Genomic DNA, 22,720 nt, shown 5'->3' with positions numbered 1-22,720 from the left:
GAATATTATTTTTGTTTATTGTCTTCATTTTGTTTTCAATTACTTCTCAATAAAGTGTAATTAATGAATTAATGGTGTCAAATTCAAGTTAATAATCTAACCAACAATGCTTATATCTGCACTTCCCCTGAAATACAAATACGAGAAATAAAATATCTAATCCTGAACTAAAGTGTTACAAAATACACATAAATAACATTTACCAGTACACAATTGAAATGACTTACATAAGACGTCATTTGATATATAATATTTAAACTTGACTTAAATTATAATCTTTAATCTTTAATAAAACTAATGGTGATAAAATGCTACTTTAATAATAATAATAATAATAATAATAATAATAATAATAATAATAATAATAATAATATAAAATAGTAATAATGATAAAAATATTAATGATACAAACGATAATAATAACCGATAAAAAAAAAAAACCCAAGGGAAAATTAGTATAAGAAAAAATTTTGCGTTGGCTTTTTTTTCTTTACTCAGTATAAAATTTTACTTTTTGCTTAAAAACAAAGCAAATTAGGAACATCCCCCACGGGGTTAAACACCCCATAGCTGGGCATTGTTGTCCACCCAAAATTGTCGGGTCCCGGGGGGGCCCATTTAAATTTGAAAAAAGGTTCAAGTTTTTCCCGGGAGAAGCCCCCTGCCCCCCCCCTGTAAAAAAAAATCTTTTTCCCGGGCCTACCCAAAATTTTTGGGCCCCTTGATATGTTTCAAAAAATTTATACAGATAAATAATTTTAGAGCCCCAAAAAATTTACATTTCGGGTTTTCTGAAAAAACAATTTTGAGCACATTAAATTAAAAAAATATTATTTTTGTTAAAAATGGGGACTTTAGGGCTTTGTAAAAGGAAATTTGTAAACCCAAAAAATTACCCTAAAACAAATCCCAAACTTTTAAAATTTAAATTCTTAATTTTAAGTTAAAGCGGTGGCCTTTTTCGAAATCAAAAACCCCGGGTTTTTTGGGCTTAAAGCCCTACTGGGGTCACACCCATTTTGACACAAAAACACCAGACTTTTTTTTAAACAGTAATTAAATGTTAAAAAAATTTGCCCAGTTTCTAAAATTTTTTTCCCTCTGTTTAATTTCGGGACTCAAGGGGTTATATAAGTTACTCACTGTCTCTCGTTTCATCACCCCTTTCCACAAACAAATCTTCTCGTTTTTTCTTTTAACTCGAGGGGAACCCCCCCAAAAGCTTTGCTTTGCTTTTGAAAAAAGTTTAAAATTTAAACTGAATTATTTTTAACCAAAAACCCGAAAAGTTTTTCCCACTTTTTAGTTAAACCACCCCTGAAAAAAAAACCCCGCCCACCACCATCGAAATACAATGTCAACATTTAGCGCGTGAGATTATCAACAACAAAAAAACGTAATGACGGCAACATTATACATGTACAGTTATTGGCATATATAACTGAAATGAAGCAACAACAACAACAAACTGCAATTGATTGATGGCAGCAACAACAAAAATAAATAGCAACAGCATCACAGTCGTGCCCAAAAGTCATTATAAATCAAAAACAGAAAACAGAAATATATTCAAATATGAATACACGAAAAACCATAAATGCTTCTACAATCACTGCGCGCTTTATCAGCAGTCACAAGCTCTTATACATTTTTGTACTGATCATTAAAATAACGGCACATGTCGTTCATACGAAACAAAGTTCAAATTATGTGACATTGTTGTTTTATCTGTGTTATCTTGACAATTCATGTTCAAAACATAAATCTGTATACTATTTATACCAAGGCAAGATTTATTTGCCAAAAAACCTACCTGGGCCTCTGCCCCACGAAAGCCTTCAATTGTAACAAAGGCATAACAATTATCACCATGTGAGGAGTACCCATCTTTACAGTTTGCACACCATACTGTCAGAATAGAACAAGATAATAAAACAAAATTGCAATACAATATTCTTTTTAGTATCAATATGTATATGTACTAGTACGCAGTCTTAATTATAATTATTGAAGAGTGTCATTTGAAAATACAAAAGCGCATAACAATAAGATATTAAACTTTCTAATATATCATTATTATCGGAAATAACAATGACGGCAACACCAAGGCCAATGACAACATCAAAAGTTTAGAAAACGCCAAACACGGCAAATTTTAAATTATTGTTTGATTGAAACGTTCGTAGACGGTAATGGTAATTGCAAGCTACCGTTCACGCCTCCATCGCCGTCTAAATTTAAACAATATTCAATATGTAAACAGTATAAAATAGAATTTTGAATGTGGAAACATAATCAACACCACCACAAGAAATGACCAGTATAACAAGAATTTACTTACCAAAATGAACATTTTATTTGGAAAGTTCTACTGGTTTTTAGTTACACTCAAATACAAAAAATATTATTGTGTTTAAAACATGCATTGTAACTGAGTCCTTACATTCTTAGCATTCTGTAGACATTTATAAAAACTTATCAATGTAACAATTTTTTTGGTGTCGTAAATTAATTATTTTCAGAGTAGGTAAAAATTTAATTAATTTAGTTTTTACTTACAAAAGTAAATAAATTCCTTTTTAATGTAGTTCTTTTAAATTAAATACACGACAACACTCCTTCTTTCAGGCATTTAGTTGTATTTTCATAAAGACAACTACATAATAGAAACAAGTCTAAGACGTCAAAGGAATGAAAAGGAAATATGGATTTTCATGCTAACCAAATGTTTGAAAAGTGGCAACCTAATAGGTCGTTCAATACGCCAAAATTGGAAAAAAGACTGTAGACTCGTATTAATTGAACCTGCCAATGAATGGTAGTGGTTGATACATGTCACTGTCCGTGCCCTCAAGCACCACAGTAAGAATACTTCAGTATTTACTTAAAAACTTAATGACATCTGTAGATGAAATGTTCATACGGTGGTAATTATGGTGACCAGTAATGAGACAATTAGCAATGAAAGATAAAAGTCATAGTAAAGTTCGTTAAATTCACTATAGAAATTAAGAAATCAATCCCTTTATCTAGGATCTGTTAAATATTTCGATAGCAGGATAGGATACTGGTATCAGAGACCGAAAGAGACAAATAAACAAGTGTAAGGCAAAGTTTTACTTACCTAAACATACGGACGAAAGAATGTATAATAGTTGTAGAAGTCCCATTTTAAGAGATAGCAATAGTTTCAAATACGAAGCAAATAATGTTAGTAACTTATATAAAGATGAATACATCCACTCGTTTCCATTTATAGACTTGAACTTGACATGTTGACATGATAACTGTAATTTTTGTACTGTAATGGAGAACAAGAAAAGAAAAGATAAGAACAGAAAAGATATATTCATTTTAGATTAAAAAACTAAGTATCTACAAATACATGCATTAATTTATAATTAATACAAATAATAAAGTAAAGAAAATGGATATTTGTAATTGAAATTCACAATGGTATAGTTAAACATATCATATTTAAAGACTTATACTTCAGTTTGAATATTTGGTGTATGACTGACATAGGTCAACTTTAATTAATGTAAACACAGGCCACATGGAAATCTTCTTGCATATCAGACAGGAGTATCTACCGTTTACACCGGTGCTAGAAAATCCTGTCTTACACCCACCATTTAAGACAAGTCGCGTGCTTTAAATGACGTCATTGCTGCGCGCCTTTTATGAATGAAATGCGTTCTTATGATGAAGTCACTAAACCATTATGAATGAAGTTGTGCGTTCATACGCTACTATAAGAAAAAGTGCGTAATGAGAATATCGGTTTTCTTAATTTCTGTTCTGGAAATAATTGATATGTAATATGCAAGAAAAAGAATCAAACACCGGCTGTCGGTACAGACGGGAATATCTAGCTCTCGCGGAAACTCGGCAGAGCCTCGTTACCGCCGTAAACAGTCACCATCGAGCTAGATATTCCGGTTTGTACCGGCAACCAGTGTAAGATTCATATATACCATTACCTTAAAATTAGTTCTGACGCAAATTATGTGATGATTTCTACACCTACATTTTTGTATAGATTTTTAATCTTAATATTACGTGTCGACAATTCGCAGATTTTAATGAATAAATGTTCTATTGTATTGACTGTTTTTGTGTGTAGAAAACACGACTATAACAATACAACTGTAGTAATTGACATACTTGTTGTTGTTTGTCTTGAATCGATAAAATAACAATTCAATTATATTGGTGTTTGCATTTACTTAAATTTGGTACTGTAATACATGTGTACTAAACTGAACAAAGAACACGTGACCTTGTGTCTTATAAATAATTTCAGTTGATGAGGTATTGCAAATTTATTAAGTCAGTTCGCTATTATAAAGGCCCTATATGCCTTGAAATGCTTTCAGTTTTTTTCCTCAAAAATGGTGGTGTACTTTTATTGTATCCAGAAAATTACTCACTGACCAATTATCTGAATAATCTGTTTCATCTGTTACATTTTGGCAATAACTAAAGATATAGTGAATAAATATTTTGTATGGAAGTCAAAACACTTCTTTGCTTACATTTTGCTATTTTTATGAAAAATTGTTTCATTTATCGCTACTTTCTCCAGGTTACAAGCATCTGTCACTCTCTAAACTGTTATTTGATAATTATACAATTCATGTTTACTCTTTCTGAAGAAGTAAAAATTTATTTGTTTCTGAGGCATAATATGTCTTTAAGGTTGTTTTTTTTCTCTCAGATAATAATTATGATAGGAAAATAGGTAGAAATAATAGAAATGTTTAAAGAAAGAATCCGTTGAACTTTCAAGAATTTATTAAGTTGCTAAAATTTAATTCATGTAATTTGTTTAGGTTGGGCATACCTTGTCTTTGCAAATATATCGTTTACCATGTACATGCAAATTACAGAAATATATACATTTGTACTTTCTTTTTGAAGATAAGCTTCTAATACAATTGTTCACAATTAAAAGATCAGAATGAAAAAATCATCTAATATACTTGCTGCTAAATATGACTTTCATATATCCTACAGCTGAAATCAATTTTGTAAATGACATATTTGCAGGAAACATATAAAATCTCAACTACATTCAATCGTAAAACAAATAAAATTCGAAGTCCCAAGTGAACCATCATTTAAAATTATTTTCTTAGAAAATGGCCAATTGTTTCGGTAAAATCGAATCTCCGTCTTGTAAAAGTGTGAGAAAAGCTTACCTAAACCGATAATGAAACACATTGGATCAGAAAAAATATTAAAGATAGCATTAAATTTCTTTGTATGTATTATTCGTTTAACCAAAAAGTCAGGCAATGAAGCACACTGGAACCATTGCGTCATCTTCTCAATCAAATATATACAAAGACGCAACAGCTTGTGCGTTTATTTTCTAGTGAGAATTTTGGTCGTCGTGAAGATTGTCAATAATTGTCGTCTGCACATGTTTCTATTCAGTCATTTATATCAAATAAATGCATTTCTAGACAAATATAAAACTCAACAGTCCACAAGGTATTCATGTTTTACTTTGAATATCTGATAAATTTAGAACCAGAAAAGCTGTGTTTATTATAATTCTTGCTTTAGACTGCATTTTACAGTTCTTTTCCCCAACATATAAGACAACTTTTGAAATATTATGCAATTTTCTCTTCATCTTTGCTTCGCACATAAATGAAATCTGACATTCATGATATCTCTAAAGCTCAGATTGATATTCCGCGTGAACGAGTCATGAATACTCGGTAATAAAAGTTACTAATCAATGGTTGTATGACTCAAAAGTTAGAGCTTGAGGAAAATTCCAGAAATATTTTCTTTAACATGACTCAAAGGCGAACCAAAGCCAACTAGACCAGTATATGTAAACAGAGTTATTATGAAAGCATAAAGTATTGCATTTATTATAAATATTTATTAGCCTTTGAAAATTATTGCTTGATCATAAAGCCATAGACGCACACTTTATGTAGTTGAAATTTTCTGTTTTGGCATTTGAAATTGATCATTATCTGAAATAATTTGGTATAAGGTCACTTTCTAAAATTATTTTTTCCCTCTTTAAGAAAAGACAATTGTTCAAATTTGACAATGTTTCTGCTTAATATTTCTGTATTGTCGCCTTTATCTAGTAATGGATATCTTATGTTGATATTCCCATTTATAATTTGACGTGGAACTCTTATAAAATCGATAAAACAGAATAATATAGAAATACCAATGCTCCAATGGTTATTGATATTGACTAACATGTATAATTATTATACTGCACGTTTGTAACGACATTTTTCATGGATAATTGTAGCGTTTTTCTCAATATACACAGCTGTTGTCAATGATGAAGTGATTTCATTTTTAATAATAATGCAAATTTGCTGTACTATAGATTTATTATAAACTTAAGATTCTTGACATATTATATGTTCGTATAAAACGATTGTTTGCAATATAATATTATCGACTACTTCAGCATCTTTACCAATTATATCTTTCAAACGCCAATATGTTTATAAAATATGAATCAATTACAGAAAAGATTGAACCTTTTCAATATCGACTGCACATTATTATATATATTTCTATTAAAGTTACGAGTATTCATTCGTCTTCATGCTTTTAAACTATCACGAATGAATCACGCCAGTTGTATCTAGACGTTGTATCTAGACTATATATATTCTCGTTCCTGAAATATCTCCAGTTTGGAACATGTTATCTTTACCCAACAGCAAAGATTGACGGTACTGTATATTACTACGCTATAGCGGAGGGTCAATCATTCCACTGATAGAGAGACGTGTTCTGCCAGAATCATTATTATTGTCGGTTTTGAGGGCTTTTCGTCACCACACAAGAAAAATGCATGCAAGTAAAGTTAAGACTATATTCGTAACAATGATCGCGCATAGGAAATGATTGAAATAGGAAACTACTAAGGTAAAAGGGCGACTACTCGTAATCGAGATCGACTGTAAAGAATGAAGAAATAATGGGAAAACAAATAACTAAAGAACGCCAAAAATGGTAAAATTGAAATAATTGCTGACTCGATTGGACAGAGCCTGTTCATAGACGATACTTGAAAGTGAAATCTACAGTCCATGCCCCCTAGCACCGCCTTAAGCAGAATTTTACATATAACATGAATGGTAAAACTTTGAACTTAGGGACCACCACGGAAAGTTTACGGTCTAAATAAGTTTGAAATGACTACGATTAAATTATAAGAAATAAAGACAAATTATCATCTTTGCCACTTCAACCCACACGCCTTTTAGAAGAGGCACTATTTCTGATTTTCATGGTTTTGTTTTAGTAACATAGCCATTACTTATTTGTAAATAGTCGACATATTATGGTACCATGCGAAGCTTATAAAAACCTGGCAAGCTTCACTATAACCAAGAGCATCACATATCTCGACCTTACAATGTGCTTTTTTGCAAATATTATTATTCTTAAGAGACAAAGTTGTGCGAATGTATACGAGCTATTGCATGATACGGACTTATCATTCAAATAATTGCATTATTTACATTTACGATCATCTAAGGCGTAATAGTAATTTATTTCATTTTTTTTATACATATTTGTTTTCTTAAAAGAGACTTTAGACTGGCAAAGAATTAAATAAATCGGCTTTAATGAGGGACTGAAGAGGTAAATTGTAATGATATTCTGAACTTTTCTAACCTACATATTACACAAAGCGTTCACTAATATGCTTCCGATCTAATGGCATCGCAAGTTAATAATCATATTCATTTATTTCTAGATTTAAATCAGCTATTCAAAGCTTTACTTGCATTTCGACATCATTCCAGAGTTTATTTCCGTATCTTCGACTGTATCCTATATATAAATGAACACATTTAATAAATGCAGTAATGAACTTTGAATATATCTTGATCACCTTAATTGAATTCAAACATTATATATATCTTTTTATGATATATAGAAAAAATATCTGTGGGTAGTTTAAAATACTGAATTATTTACTTCTTACCATGGTAAACTAGTACAGTTCTAAGTATATGTAGATTCACACTCACAAGCTTTAATCAAATGTAGGACAGAACTTTTTATTGCAACAGAAAGACATCTTAAAAAATTATCTCAAACAACAGCAGCAGCTACAAATAAAGTTACATAAGTGCAACCCCCCACAAAAACAACAACAACAACAACAAAAAGTTGTTCTAAAAGGATGCGATTAAAATACCTTTATGACAGAAAAATGCTTGTCGTGTAAAAGTGTGAGACAAGTTACCTAAAAACCGATACTGAAACATAATGGATCAGAAAACATATTAAAGATAGCAATTAAATTTTTCTTTGTATGGTATTTATTTCGTTTCCACCAAGAAAGTCCAGGCAATGAAGCCACCTTGAACCCATTGCGTCCTGCTTCTCAATTCAAAAATATACACGAAAGACGCAACAGCTTGTGCGTTTGTTTTCCCGGGAGAATTTAGGTCGTCGTGAAGTTTGTCAATAATGATCGTCTGCACATGTTCCTGTTCAGTCATTTATATCAAATAAATGCATTTCCAGAGACAAATATAATGAACAACATAACACAAGATATATATGTATTACTTTGAAGCTCTGATAAATTTAGAACCGGAAAAGCTGTGTTTATTATAACTCTTGCTTTAGACTGCATTTTACAGTTCTTTTCCCCAACACATACAAGACATCTTTTTGAATTATTAGCATGCAATCTTCTCTACATCTTTGCTTCTGACATAAATGAAGACTGACATGCATGATATCCCTAAAGCCTAGATTGATATTCCGTGTTAATATCGCGTAAAAGAGTCATGAATACTCGGCTATTAAAAGTTTCTAATCAATGATTGAATGACTCAAAAGTTAGAGCTATGAGGAAAGTTTCCGGACACGAAAGCGATCAATGCCAAGTAGACCAATAAAGATAAATAGAGTTATAATGAAATAATAAAGTATGGCATTTATTGCATAAATTTGACCTATTCATTAGTCTTTCAGAATCATTGCTTGATCGTAATATCATAGACTTACCCTTTATAAAGTTGAGATTTTCTGTTTTATCAAAATCTGAAATCATATGGTAAAAGGTCACTTTCTTAAAATAATTTTTCCTTTTAAAGAAAGAAAACAACAAAAACAACAAAAAACAAAACAAAACAGACAAACAATTGTTCATAGAGCATGAACTTTGACAATTTCTTTTCTTACTCTATCTGTATTGTCGCCCTTACACAATAGTGGATATTTTCTTTTAATGTCCCATGTAGAATTTAAAGTAGATCGCTACAAAACCAATAAAACACAACCATTTCGAAACATATTGACTTATTCAACTTTTGAGCAGCATCTGAAGAACAAATCGATTGTATAATTTATGAAAATACGTAAACAAGTTTAGCTTATAATTTTTATTGCATTTTATTCTTGTTTGAATTGATACAATATATTTGTGTATAACATCTGTTATTATGGTTTCTTTAAGCGTTCTCATTTGTTTGCTTTAGGATGGTTGTAAAGCATGTCTTGTTTTTTAGCGACCTATCATTATGTTTGTCTGAATCCTCGATATATTTTCTCTATTTCAAGACATGCTTGAATGTCTGCTTTTGTCATTAAACATGTTAATGCGATTATTACCGTCTGACTTTACTGTCCTCATTTGCAACGTTTGCAGTGAGTAGTTCATGACATTGCTTTGATTAACTTCATTTGAAATTCTCCCTAACATAATTCCTATTTTTTCCTTGATATCAAAAATTTCTTTGTTTCTTTGAATGAATAACGACATGAATGTGAAAGAAAAGAAGTTTTCGTGCCTAAATAATTACAAAGACAGTATCGAAACATCACGAGTCTTTGAGTCTTGAAGAAAAAAAAAGAAGGAAATTTTTACCTTTTTAATGCATTTCTTTGAATCTGACCCGTTGGACAACTTTAATTTTTCTAAGGCAAAAATTAAATGTAAAGTGTAGATGTAACTAAATCTAAAGCGTTATTTTCTCATTCATGCATTACTTGATATTTTCACGACAATTTACGGCGTTTTTGTAACATTTTTGTTCATCATTATTTATTTATGTGATGAAACATTTAGAGTTCGGACCAGCAAAGAATTACACAAATTACTTTAAATAAGGGACTGACGAGAGGAGATACATTAATTAATGACTTTCAGAACATTTCTTATCTATATATCGTCTATGTTTAGTAATATACGGCCTATCTAATGACATCGCAAGTTAATTAAGTATATTCATTCATTTTAGACTTAAATCAGCTATTCAAAGCTTTACTTGCATATTAACAATATCCCGGAGCTTCGTCTGTAGGCAGTTGCACTATAAATGCAGTAATGAACGTTGAATATATCTTGATCGCCGTTGGCTTAATTCAAGATATTATGTACGAGTATCTATTTCTACGTTATAAAAAAGGAAAAACAATTATCAACGCGTGGGTTGACATACGAATTTATCATATTACTTTCTAGAAGTTACCATGGTAATCGGGTTTATCACATTTATGTCATTTAAAGCCTTTGTTTGATTAATAAATCTATTTGCCATCTTTTCAAGTCTATTTTAGTAACAATCATTGAAAAAATTTAAATCATTAAAATCTTTAGATGTTGAATTCTTTCTTCAAAGTGTTTGCTACATCCTACAAATTGTTTAGCCAATAACAGTAATGACATTGGCCAGTACCTGCAAAAATTTCTTTCAATAACTGTTTGATTCAATAGGTAAAGTCCTTGCTCATGAGTAATTAAAGCTTTTCCTAACTTTTGTGATTATGCTTTTTAATGTTGGCGGCAACTGAATATACCAATGCGACTAGTGCATACCAGGATATATGTCGTCTGCTCATCGTCTGAAAGATGATTGAAAGATGGACAAGGGCATTTAAGCTATTTAGCATGCTAAGGGTTAAACATTTAAACTTCTATTCAAAACACAAACATACAAAAAATATTATTTTTGTTTATTGCCTTCACTATGTTTTGTTTTCAATTACATCTCAATTAAACAATTACTGGTGTCCAATTCAAGTTAACAATCTAACCAACAATGCTTATATCTGCACTTCCCCTGAAATAAAAAGAAGAGGAATAAAATATTTAATCTAGAACTGTTGTGTTACAAAATACATGTAAATGACATTTACCAGTAAACAATTGAAATGACTTAAAGGATGTCGACATTTGATAAATGATATTAAAATTGATATAGATTACATGACGTCATTTAATATATAATCAGTTCAATGAAAACAAACGCTTTTCATCTTCAGAAAAAATTGACGTTGATGCAACGTCCGTTTAAGTTTACGCTAATCAGAACGTGACATTAACGCAAAAATAAAAACTTTGTCAAATAAATACAGAATCCTTCATGAACATAATTAGAGCAATAAACAATAAATTACACATTGATTATGGATCTGCTCATGTGATACAAAAATTCTCATAATTAATAATAATAAAAAAACCTTGATATGAGAAAAAACTCATACATGTATATGTATACCGGCCCGATAATATGCTTGAAAGATGGATGACAAAGTTATAAATTGTACAAAACTTTTGCATTGCTGTAGTATGTTTTCTTCTCATATCAATTTTCCCCCCAACAAAACAAGGAGTAATGAGTGATACAGCGTTGGCTGTATTTCCTTTCTATATACTTACTCTGCTTTACACAAAGCAAAGTTATGAACCTCGCACAGGTTATCATCCCATTTTAAATCAGCAGAATTGAATATAGCCAGGCAGTGTTGTCCCATCAGATTGTCGGGCTCTCCGGTTGCCCAGTTGAAATAGGACAATGGTTCAAGTGTTTCAGGAGCTACCCACTGCCCCTCCTGTAACAAATCTGTTCCGCCTATCCATATTTGACCCGTTGATATATTGTCTACAATTATACAGTATATATTAGTTTTAGAGCCCTAAAAATGTTACATTTCTGTATTTTGAAAAAACCTTGAAGCTACATAAATCAAAAATATATTATTTTTGTTTATGATCGAACTTTGTAAATGCATATTTTACGGCATGTAAAATGCACATGAATTGCCTTAATTAAATGGAAAATGATTACTTATTAATTACTTTACTTCTAAGGGGAGAGGTGGCCTATTTCTGAACATTGGTTCGAGCCCTACTCGGGTCACGACCATGTTCACACAAATGACACCAGTACTGGTTTAAACTTGTAATAAATGTTTATAGAAATTCACCAGTTTCTAATATATTAATTACGTCCTCGTCTTAATACATTTCAGACATCAAGGAATACAGAGTTACTTACTGTGCTCTCGTTTCAGCATCCCTTCAACGAACAATCTTTCATCGTTGTTTTCTATAACTGCGAGGGAGGCGCCTAAAGCTTTACAATATTGCTTTCAGGAAAAGATAAAATAAAACTGAATTATTGTATTAATAACACGACACCAGTACTAAAATAAAATCACCATCACCAGCAGCAAAACAACAACAACAACACCTTTACACTACAACGAGACGTCTTTACACACTGAAACAAAAAGAACACAACCACCATCGCCGCCACCAGAGCAGTATCAATGTCAACAGTAGTCACATAAGATTATCAACAACAAAACGTAATAACGGCAACATTATACATGTACAGTCATTCGCAAATGTATAATGCATATTTAAATGAAATGAAACAACAAGAATATTTGCAATTGAATTAGTGGCAGCAACAACAACAGTAAGAAGCAACAGCACCACAGTCGTGCCCACAAGTCATCATCAATCAAAGCAATTATTTTGAAGCCTGTATTCTTATAATATAAATGTACGAACATCATTACGCCTTTTGCAAGCACTGCATTTATCAGCAGGATAAGCCCTCAAACGAGAGAGCACTTAGAAACCTTTGTACATATCACTAACATAACGGTTTATCTCGTTTTATTTATATAAAGAAAGTTGAAATTTTGTGACATTGTAGTATTGTGTAATCTTGACACTTCGTTTTCAAAACATATATTTGTATATTATAAATACTTGAAATAACCTACCTGGGCCTCTGCCCATGAAGCCTTCAATGGTAACAAAGCATAGCAATAATCACCGTGTGAGGAGTACCCATCTTTACAGTTTGCACACCATACTGCCAGTATAAAGGAAGATATTTCAAAAATTGTATGAAACAATATTGCTATACAATATTCTTTCAAGTATTGATGGATATATATGCAGTCTTCATTATAAATAGTGAAGAGTGTCATCTGAAATTACCGAAGCGCATCACAATAAGAAAAGTATACATTCTGATATATTATCATCATTGAAAGCAACAACGACAACACCCAGGCCAATACAAACACAAAAAATCGTACAAAATGGTTTATCTAAGGAACGCCCAAAATTTTTTTTGTCCTTGCATAAGGCTTCATAATTGAATATATTTAAACTGTTAAGGAATACAACTTTCGATTTCTTAAGTGAATTACCATAGTAGGTAAAACAAAGATTAATTAATTTAGGTTAACATATATTAGTTAATACATTCCTATTTAGAGGAGCTCTAACAAATTAAATACACGACAACGCTCATTCTTTCAGACATTTTGTTGAATTTTCATAAAGACAACGACAAAATAGAAATCAAGTCTTAGACGTCAAAGGAATGTAAAGCCATAATGAATTTTCATGCTAACCAAAGTAATTAAAAATGGCAACCTCCAAGATCGTCTTACACGGACAAACTAAAAAAAGACTTTAGACTCCGGTTTGATCGAAACTGTCAATGAATAGTAGTGAGAAATGCATGCCACTGTCCACACTCTCTAGCACCGCAGTAAGAATAATTCAGTATCAACGTGAAACCCTGAACTTAATGACATATATAGATGATATGTTCATACGGTGGTGACCATGGAACATTCAATGTGACACGTAATTAAAAAATAAGAAATTAAAGATAAAAGTCACAGTAAAATTCCTTAAATTCACTTATGAAATTGAAAAATCAAACCTATTTATCGGGTTTGTTAGAAATGTCGATTGCAGGATAGGACTCTGGCGTTCTTAGCTAAGGTTGCTTCATTTGAAAGAGACAATTAAACAAGAGTAAGACAAAGTTTTACTTACCTAAACATACGGACAAAAGAATGTATAATAGTTGTAGAAGTCCCATTTTTAGAGATAGCGATAGTTTCAAATACGAAGCAAATAATGTTAGTAACTTATCTAAAGATAAATACCACGCGTTTCCATTTATAGACTTGCACTTGATATGTTGAATTGATAACTGTAATTTTTGTACTGTAATGGAGAACTAGAATAGAAAAGAACAGAACTGAAAAGATATATTCATTTTAGAGTTAAGAACTAAGTATCTACAAATCTTCTAATAAATACAAATAATATAATATCATGTAAAGAAAATGGATGTTTGTAATTGAAATTCATAATGGTATTAGTTAAACATATCACATTTAAAGAATTATACTTCGGTTTGAATAGTTGGTGTATAACTGAAATAAGTCAACTTTTATTTATGTAAACATAGACCACATGGAAATATGCCATAACCCTAAAATCAACTATGACGCGAATTATGTGTTGATTTCTAGATTGTTGTATAGATTTCTTTTATCTTAAATAAATTACGTAAGCAGTGTATTCTGTCGGATGTCGTCAATATGCACATTTCAATTGATAAATGTTCTATTTTATTGAATCTTTTTTTCTTTGGAATGTTTTTTTTTTAGAAAACACGACTATAACATTACAATAATATTAATATAACTCATAAAATTTACATCATACTTGTTCTGTTTTGCCTTGCCTTTTTTCTACAAAACTTTTGTTATAGTATCTAGAAAGTTACTCATTGACCAATTACCTGAATCATCTGTTTCATTTGTTACTTTTTGGCAATAACTAAACTTATAGTGAATAAGTTTTTTGTATGGAAATCAAAATACTACTTTGCTTACATTTTGCTTTTGTTATGAAAATTTTACATTTATCGCTACTTTCTTCATGTAATAAGCGTATAACATTCTCTAGAACTATTATTTAATAATTATACAATTCATGTTTACTCTTTCTATAGAAATAACAATTTATTTGTTTGTGAGACATAATGTGCCTTTAAGGTTTTTTTTCTCTCAAATAATAAGTATGACAAGACAATAGATAGAAATGAAAGAATGGTTTAGAGAAAAAAGTGCTGAAATGAGATAATTTGTTTAGTTTGGGTATACCGTAAATATTTTAGTTTGTCTTTGCACAAATATCGTTAAACATGTAAATGCGACTTACAGCAGAGATAGTATAATGTCTTAACATTTAAGCTTCCTTTATAAAGATAAGCACACAATACGATCGTTCACAATGGAAATTTTACTTAATATACAAGCGGCAAAATATAATTTTCTTATATCCTATTGCTGACATTAATGTTGTAATGAAAATGGCATATTTTCAGGAAACATACAAAATCTCAACTACATTTAATCGTAAAACAAATAAAATTCCGAAGTCCCATGTGAACTATCTGTCGAAATTATTTTATTAAAATCGGCCATTTGTTACGGTTAAATCGAATCTCTCGTCGTGTGAATGTGTGGGAATAGCTTACCTAAACCGATAAGGAAACATACTGGATCAGAAAACCTATTAAAGATAGCATTAAATTTCTTTGTATGTATTATTTGTTTTACCAAGAAGTCAGGCGATGAAGCACACTGGAACCATTGCGTCTGCTTATCAATCAAATACACACAAAGACGCAACAGTTTGTACGTTTATTTTCTCGTGAGAATTTAAGTCCTCGTGAACTTTGTCAATAATTTCGTCTGCGCATGTTCCTATTCAGTCATTTGTATCAAATAAATTAATTCATTTCTAGAGACAAATATAAAGATCAACAGAACACAACACATATATGTATAACTTGTAAGCTCTAAATTTAGAACCGGAAAGCTGTGCTTATTATAATACTTGATTTTTACTGCATTTTATAGTTTTTTCGACACATAGAAGGCATCTTTTTGAAATGCTACTAGCATGTAATTTTCTCTACATCTTTGCTTTGCACACAAATGAAAACTGACTTGCATGATATCCCTTAAGCCTAGATTGATATTCCGTGTTAATATCGCGTTAACGAGTCATGAATACTCGATAATTGAAGTAACTTCCATCAATGATTGATTGACTCTGCATTTGGAGCTAGCGGAAATTTTCTGGTGGAAATATTTTCTTTTCATAACCTAATCCAATAACACAAAAACTTAACGAATATAGATATAATAAAATCATAATGTTCGGAATATGCTGCATGCATTTGTCCTATTGAGTAGTGTTAGAGACATTGTATAATTGCAAAAGTAATGCATTTTATCTTTAAAAAATCGAGCTTCTCTGTTTTGTCAATGGAAATTGATAAATATCTGAGATAATGGAACTAAGCATTACTTCATGTTGACCTCCTCTTTGAGAAAAAAAACAACAAAAAAAAAAAAACAAAAAAAAACAATTGTCCAAAGAGCATATACTTTGACAATTCCCTTTTCCAACTATTTGCTGTATTGTCGCCCTTACACAACAATCGATGTTGTCTGTAAATATTCCCTTGTTGAGTTTGAAGGAGATCGCTACAATATAATTATCGATCATACACGATATTATAGATACACTACTGCTCCAATGGATTTTACTTATTTAACTTTTGAGAAACATCTCAAGAACAAATCGATTGTAAAACTAATTAAAATACATACCACACAAATTTTGGCTTAGAATTATTATTGCAAAAGAGGCAATCATTTACTTCAATATAATCGTTGTCATATAGTTGCCTGGTCTCGCGACACCATGGGCAATACTTCAGGTACATATAAACATTTTGTAGCCAGCGTCTCCAAGCTGTAAATTGAACCGAGTTTCGAAACGAGGCTTATTTGATTTACAACTTAACAATTTAGAAATTCTGAAACAAAATTAATCATCCAATATGGTGATAGATACAATTTGATTATGAAATAAATTCCAAAGATGATAATGCTGTCTTTTCGTACATAAATGTATGTATGAATCAGTGTATAAAAAAGTTATTGCTAGAAAGAGGTATAATACTTGGTAATAAAACTTTGACTTTCAGGCATCTGCAGAATTGCAACTATATATGTTATGACATACGTTAATTAAAGAAGGAAAGCCTAGGGATGCTCAATTTTAATTAGTTTTTATACCATAAAGTCAATTATATTTCATTCTCTTTATGGATGCAGTAAAAACTGTTTACAGTGACCTTCGATGGGAGAAAGAAAAAAAAAAAGGTCACTATAGACAGGGAGTCACTGTGGACAGTCCCTACATAATTCGGATACATTCGAGACTGTCGGGAGAAGTTTGGAGATATATTAGGCGTCATCTGGAGAATTATAAGTTAGGGATAAACCAGAAAGGAAATAAGAAACACCTCTAAAATAAAACAATTCTACTATAAATCTACTTTTCATAAATGTATACCAATAGCAAACACAATATTTGCATATACTGTATACATGTAGTGAGTATGTTTAGTTGGTAACAATTAATATTCAGGGCAGATAGAGCAGTGCCGCTTGCCATATTGGCAATGAGTCAGGCTGGTCATCGTCTATAATGTTCGTTTAGCGATTGCCTACAAGCCAGAATGTTAGAGACATTTAATTTTGTATAATCAGCCTGTTTACTTTACGGAAATCAAAGACGAAAATTGATTGAACCTATCGACATTTTGTGTAATTGTCAACAAACAGCCACAGTGTATTAGTGTGTCGCCGATTGGTCAATGCAAACTGCCGTAGATACAACGCGCGTTCTGATTCGTCAATCGCATGTATACAAACTGAGAGAGATATACATAGTGAACTCTTGCCTTGCGGCGTGTATTAGACTTTGTTGATGTTGACACGCGTTCTTTAAACTAGCGGATTAACAGTAATTGGCTGTAATTGAGAGGTAAACAAATTGTTAACAGACCTAGCCGCGTAAATAAGTATGACAGATCATTAAAAAAATCGGGCGACTTCAAAATCACTTTGAAGCTTGTTTAAGGCGAAGTCGCTGATCCGAAGGCAACTTCTTCGCCGAAGTCGCCCCCTAGCTCGAGCCCTGCTCCCTTTGCAAAAGTCGCTTTGCACGGCTCATATACCGTAACGGGTGACTTAATCATGGTCGTTGTACGGACTAGACAGGGAGTCGCTACATACCATTTATATAGCAAATACTGTTCGGCGCACTTAACTATGGTCACTAAAGACAGAACGTCGCTATATACAGGGGGTCACTAAGACAGTCTTTACTGTATATCCAAAGAATAAAACATCTCACATTCAAATTTTATTTTCATTCCAGTTTGATGGAATATATTCTTAAATCATGTAGTAATATATTTTCATTTTATGTCCAAGTTTGTTTTCACCAGAATGGTTGTGTACCATGTATTATTTCCAGTGAGACTTTGATCCAAATTGTAGATATGTTTACTCTACTTTTAAGTCAATTAAACCTCATTGTGAAATAAAAGTTATATACGGATTTAAACAGACATACAAGAATTTATGTTAGAAATACGTCTGTCATTAAACATGTAAATGCAATTATTACCGTCTGACATTACTGTTCTCATCTGCTACCTTGCAATGTAGTTCATGACATTGATTTGCTTAGCTTCATTTAGAATTCTCCCTAACATCATTCCTGTTCTTTCATGGTGATCGAAAGATATGAAGTGTTCGCGCCTTATGCAGGCGTCACACTGTCCCGAATTTGGCATCAGATGGACACACGAATAAGGAAATGTTCAAATTCGGATCTGATCGTAATAATTCGTGCCATTCGTGAGGGCATCTTTTGCCATCGTATGATCCCCGCTGAATATTTCAAGCTCCGGCAGCAACTTCGTGAGCGGTTCCAAAATCTTTGACATGCCAAAAAAATGCCGAAACATTGCGAAGGTTCATTTTTTCGTGTTTGAAGTTCGTATGTCAAATTTTGGTCCTTCGTAAGGCGTCGTGAAGCCATCTGTTCAAAAGTCGTGTAGTCTTGTCGTTTTTTCGGTGTGATCATCGGTTCAATCTGGCATTTTTAGCATCAAAAGAAGATAATACGAAGTAAACGAAGATTCCCGATAGTTTAAAAAGGAACAACGACTACGTGAAGCCCCCGCAATACCTTCGTGTCACATCGTATTTTGGTACGATGTCATCGAGATGCACCACGATGAGGCCGAAGAAAGCAATTTTCAATGGCTCAAGCGTTGCATGTTTATATTGTGGGACATATATAAACGGCTAGACGCATCTTCCTCATCTGTCAATCTTACACATCTCTACAGAGACATCAAAAGCTTCCATTATTTGCAATCAATTTACAATTATTTTCAGTTTATTTCCTGCAGAATTACATGCTTTGGTGATGAGTCAACCGTGAAAAAAGAAGACAGCAGAATTGCTACTTATAGACACCTTAGAAAAATATGATGAGGGCCCACAGGCCCACCTTTGGGTGTATGATAAAGTTTATCAAATATGATAAACAAGATCAACAAGGAAAGGCAAGCGTTCAATGAACGCAACACCCCAAACGACCAGCAGCACAAGAACCATAGTAAACATCAAAATGAACCCCCACCCTAGAAAAACGGACAGGGCGCAAAGGTAGAACACGGATAGGCTTGTTCACTTAAATGATATATATAAGACGAATATATGGTAAACGACAAGGAAAATCAAAAGAAAACAAATAAATGATTGATTTATTAAATAAATAAAACTAGGGGCAAAAGGGAAAAATACTTACTGTAGACGAGAAAACAACAAGGGACACCGGCAAAAGTGTCACCAAAACAGATGAATAAAGAGGGGCGCAGCCTTGGACCGGTCAGCAGCATAAGTACTACTAGGGAGTTTAAACCGGTTAAGGGTGCACCAAACCTCACTCTTAGCCCACCATGTTCCTATAAACGAGACGGTGTAAATAAAATGAATCCCCGCCAAGTAAATTTATAACAGTTGTTATGGTTTCAAAAGGTAAAATAAGTAAAACACCGAAATGACCATGTAGATACATATAAAGGATATCCCATATGACCATAACAAAAGTACTCAATATTTTAAAGGAAGACATAGTAACAAAAAAGTCATCTACAAGGGCCCGACGAAGCAAGGCAGAAGACGAAACATTAAGGCAATTCAGTCCCAAATGCATTAAAGAACTGTCCATCATAGAGTATCCCACTTGGTCCGTCAGATGTAATTCGAAAAGGAAAGGACCAACTGTTAAAGTGTTGAACACTAAGCATGCGGTTTATCTAAAAAGTAGGGTCAAAACCTCTTTTGGTTAAACGTTTAATAATTTTAGTAAAGGCCACAGAAAAATTACAATGACATCTCCATTAAAATCATTTTTGAATCACTACTGAATTTTGAGATTTAATCAAAGTTACGTTTGTAATTTTTTTGTAAAATATTTACGTAATTTATAAAAGCGGTAGCCCTGTTTGAGTAGCTTGCTAGTAATGAAAATCTTTAGCTTGTTAAAATCCTTCACGTTGCTAAAAGCTCTAGCGAATCTAATCTACTGAGATACATATACCACGTCAGATGTTGCATGCGGTACGTCTCTACCTAAATGTGGATATTTTTACTAATACCATAGCAAAGTCATCACTTTTATCATAGATTTTTGTGTGAATAGAATTGTTTTTGATAGTAATATGAAGAGGCCAAAATAAAGTTTAAACGTAGTTTAATTAGCTCCCGATACTATCTGCAACTGAAATTTGCCGCGGTTGGCCGTGGGTTGGTATACCAAACTGGAGGTGAAGGTCACTTGACGCCTTCGTAACCACGTACGTAGGCATCGTACTCAAAATACAACGTCGTGTACCTATCCTGTGACCTTCGCGTGTCCTGCTGGTGAACTACTTGGTACAAAATTGCATCTTTTTTGTGACTTCGTGTGTGTATCGGATGCGATCGTGTGACCTTCGGTAAGAATCGTGTGTGACTCGGATGCAATCGCGTGACCTTCTGTAGGAATCGTACTTGTTTCGGCTGTTGAGAGACTGTCGACCAATGTCGGGGCTATCTTCGCACGAAATTAAAAATTTCATATTCGTATGCCCATATTGTGTCAATTTCGGGACAGTGTGACGCATGCATTAACAATTACAAAAAGGTAGTCTTTTTTAAACTGTTGTATATTAATTTTTATCTTTCGAGATACACGTGGCGCGGCGTGAATAAACGAGGACTTCAAAAATCAATGCTAGTGTTGTAAAATTAAGTTGCATTTTCATTGTCTCATATAAATAGTCATGGCCAAAAACTGTGGTAAACTTTGTTTTCATTGATCAAGACCAGTCCCTCTTAAAACGACTTTATAAGAATAATTAAAAGCTTAACGTCTTTAACGTTTTGGATGTATTATAATGATATTGCTAAATGTGACACAATAAAATGAAAGCAGACCCGATTGTGCATTTAATGTTTTGTAGAATCTAATTGTTTTGGCGTATTTGATTGTAACCAGCTGTTAGCAATACATATTGTTAGTTCAGTAACTTGATACCCTGCAGAGAACTCAACAGACATTGATTAAATTAGATTGACAAAACATACGATAATGTTAGAAAATGTGTGAAAACACAGTATTCTCACTTATCTTTACGTAGTTATTTATCTCCGTTATATTTTGTTACAAATGCTCAGGTGCACTAAAGTAATAACATGGTAAAATGTAGTGAACTATAAATATGCTGTTACTATATTAGTAACATTATTATTTGTTATTTTATGTTTTCAAGTTTTATGATTCATGTAACATAAAACCTAGGTTCAAAATTCAACAGTCAACAGAATAATTTTTTTTTTCATACAAAATGAATAATCCAAATGAAAACCAACACTATTTATATACATATTGAATTACTTACTATAAGCAACATTTTGCCCCCGTTTATCATATCGTCAAACATAACAGCACTGGTTTATACAGACGTTATAAAAGCAAGTTAAGTATACATGTAAGTAATAGTGCATTAATAAGTAATCACCTAATGGCGTTTGCTGAAGGAACATTTTGATTTTTTAATATAAGTAACTTATTATTAAACATATCTTTGAATAAAACCGAAAGAGACGTTAAAAGCCGTGACATATTTCTTAGTGGCTAATTCCTGTGTTTCTAACAACATGAATTTAAGAACATGTATTTAATTTGAATAAAAACAGATCTAAAATTGCCTTTACTAAAATTCCTTTATGTTGTTTATTTATATAAAAAATATTTAAACATTTTTCACTCAAACGGTTTTAGATGACACGTGTTTATTTTCTTCAAAATTTGATTATATGACATGGTTTTCGATTGTCGACTATATTCTTTTTTACACTACATATTAAATAAACTTCTACAAGAGATATAATTTTTGTACATTATATTACGTAGATTTTTTTTCTTCAAAATCTTTGTAAAGATGCGACAGAAACCACTAGGATAACCCAAACATTTTGGTATTTGTTCACGATTTTCTCTTTGCATATAGAATTCTTATAACAGTATGCAACTTAGATGTGTGATTAAACTTAAGTGACTCATTATAATTGAATCCTTTATAAATGTCAATGAAAATTTTATTTGGTCCCCTAAGAGTATTACCCTCCAACATACATGCAAACCTACTCTCTT

General features: G+C 32.0%; 1 protein-coding gene across 2 annotated transcripts; it reads right to left on the bottom strand.

Annotated features, from left to right (window-relative positions):
- Positions 1-14,282, bottom strand: LOC132726420 (perlucin-like). Of its 2 annotated transcripts, none has more exons than XM_060711735.1 (5): positions 14,120-14,282; positions 13,045-13,136; positions 12,306-12,396; positions 11,687-11,909; positions 1-127 (listed from the first exon to the last, which is right to left on the bottom strand). In XM_060711735.1, exons 1-5 carry the CDS (start codon positions 14,163-14,165, stop codon positions 97-99), a joined length of 483 nt encoding a protein of 160 aa, XP_060567718.1. In that variant the 5' UTR covers positions 14,166-14,282; the 3' UTR covers positions 1-96. The 2 variants fall into 2 exon arrangements, with proteins under 2 accessions (XP_060567718.1, XP_060567717.1); XM_060711734.1 differs by lacking the exon at positions 1-127 and adding an exon at positions 10,966-11,087.
- Between the last annotated feature and the right edge of the window lie 8,438 nt (positions 14,283-22,720).

The sequence above is a fragment of the Ruditapes philippinarum genome, unplaced genomic scaffold (genome assembly GCF_026571515.1).
Source record: "Ruditapes philippinarum isolate M1 unplaced genomic scaffold, ASM2657151v2 ctg2772_1_1_1_1, whole genome shotgun sequence".
NCBI classification, from domain to species: domain Eukaryota; kingdom Metazoa; phylum Mollusca; class Bivalvia; order Venerida; family Veneridae; genus Ruditapes; species Ruditapes philippinarum.
Note: the sequence above shows the minus strand (reverse complement) of the source record. Positions and strands in the feature narration are given on the sequence as shown.

Excerpts from the sequence above, each read along its gene's own strand:
- LOC132726420 (XM_060711735.1), bottom strand. The coding sequence starts at position 14,165 with ATGGGACTTCTACAACTATTATACATTCTTTTGTCCGTATGTTTAG. Across the intron at positions 11,910-12,305 it reads GATGCTGAAACGAGAGCACA|ACAATATATCAACGGGTCAA; the intron begins GTAAGTAACTCT and ends GTATAATTGTAG. Across the intron at positions 128-11,686 it reads TTTGCTTTGTGTAAAGCAGA|GGGAAGTGCAGATATAAGCA; the intron begins GTAAGTATATAG and ends TTTGTATTTCAG.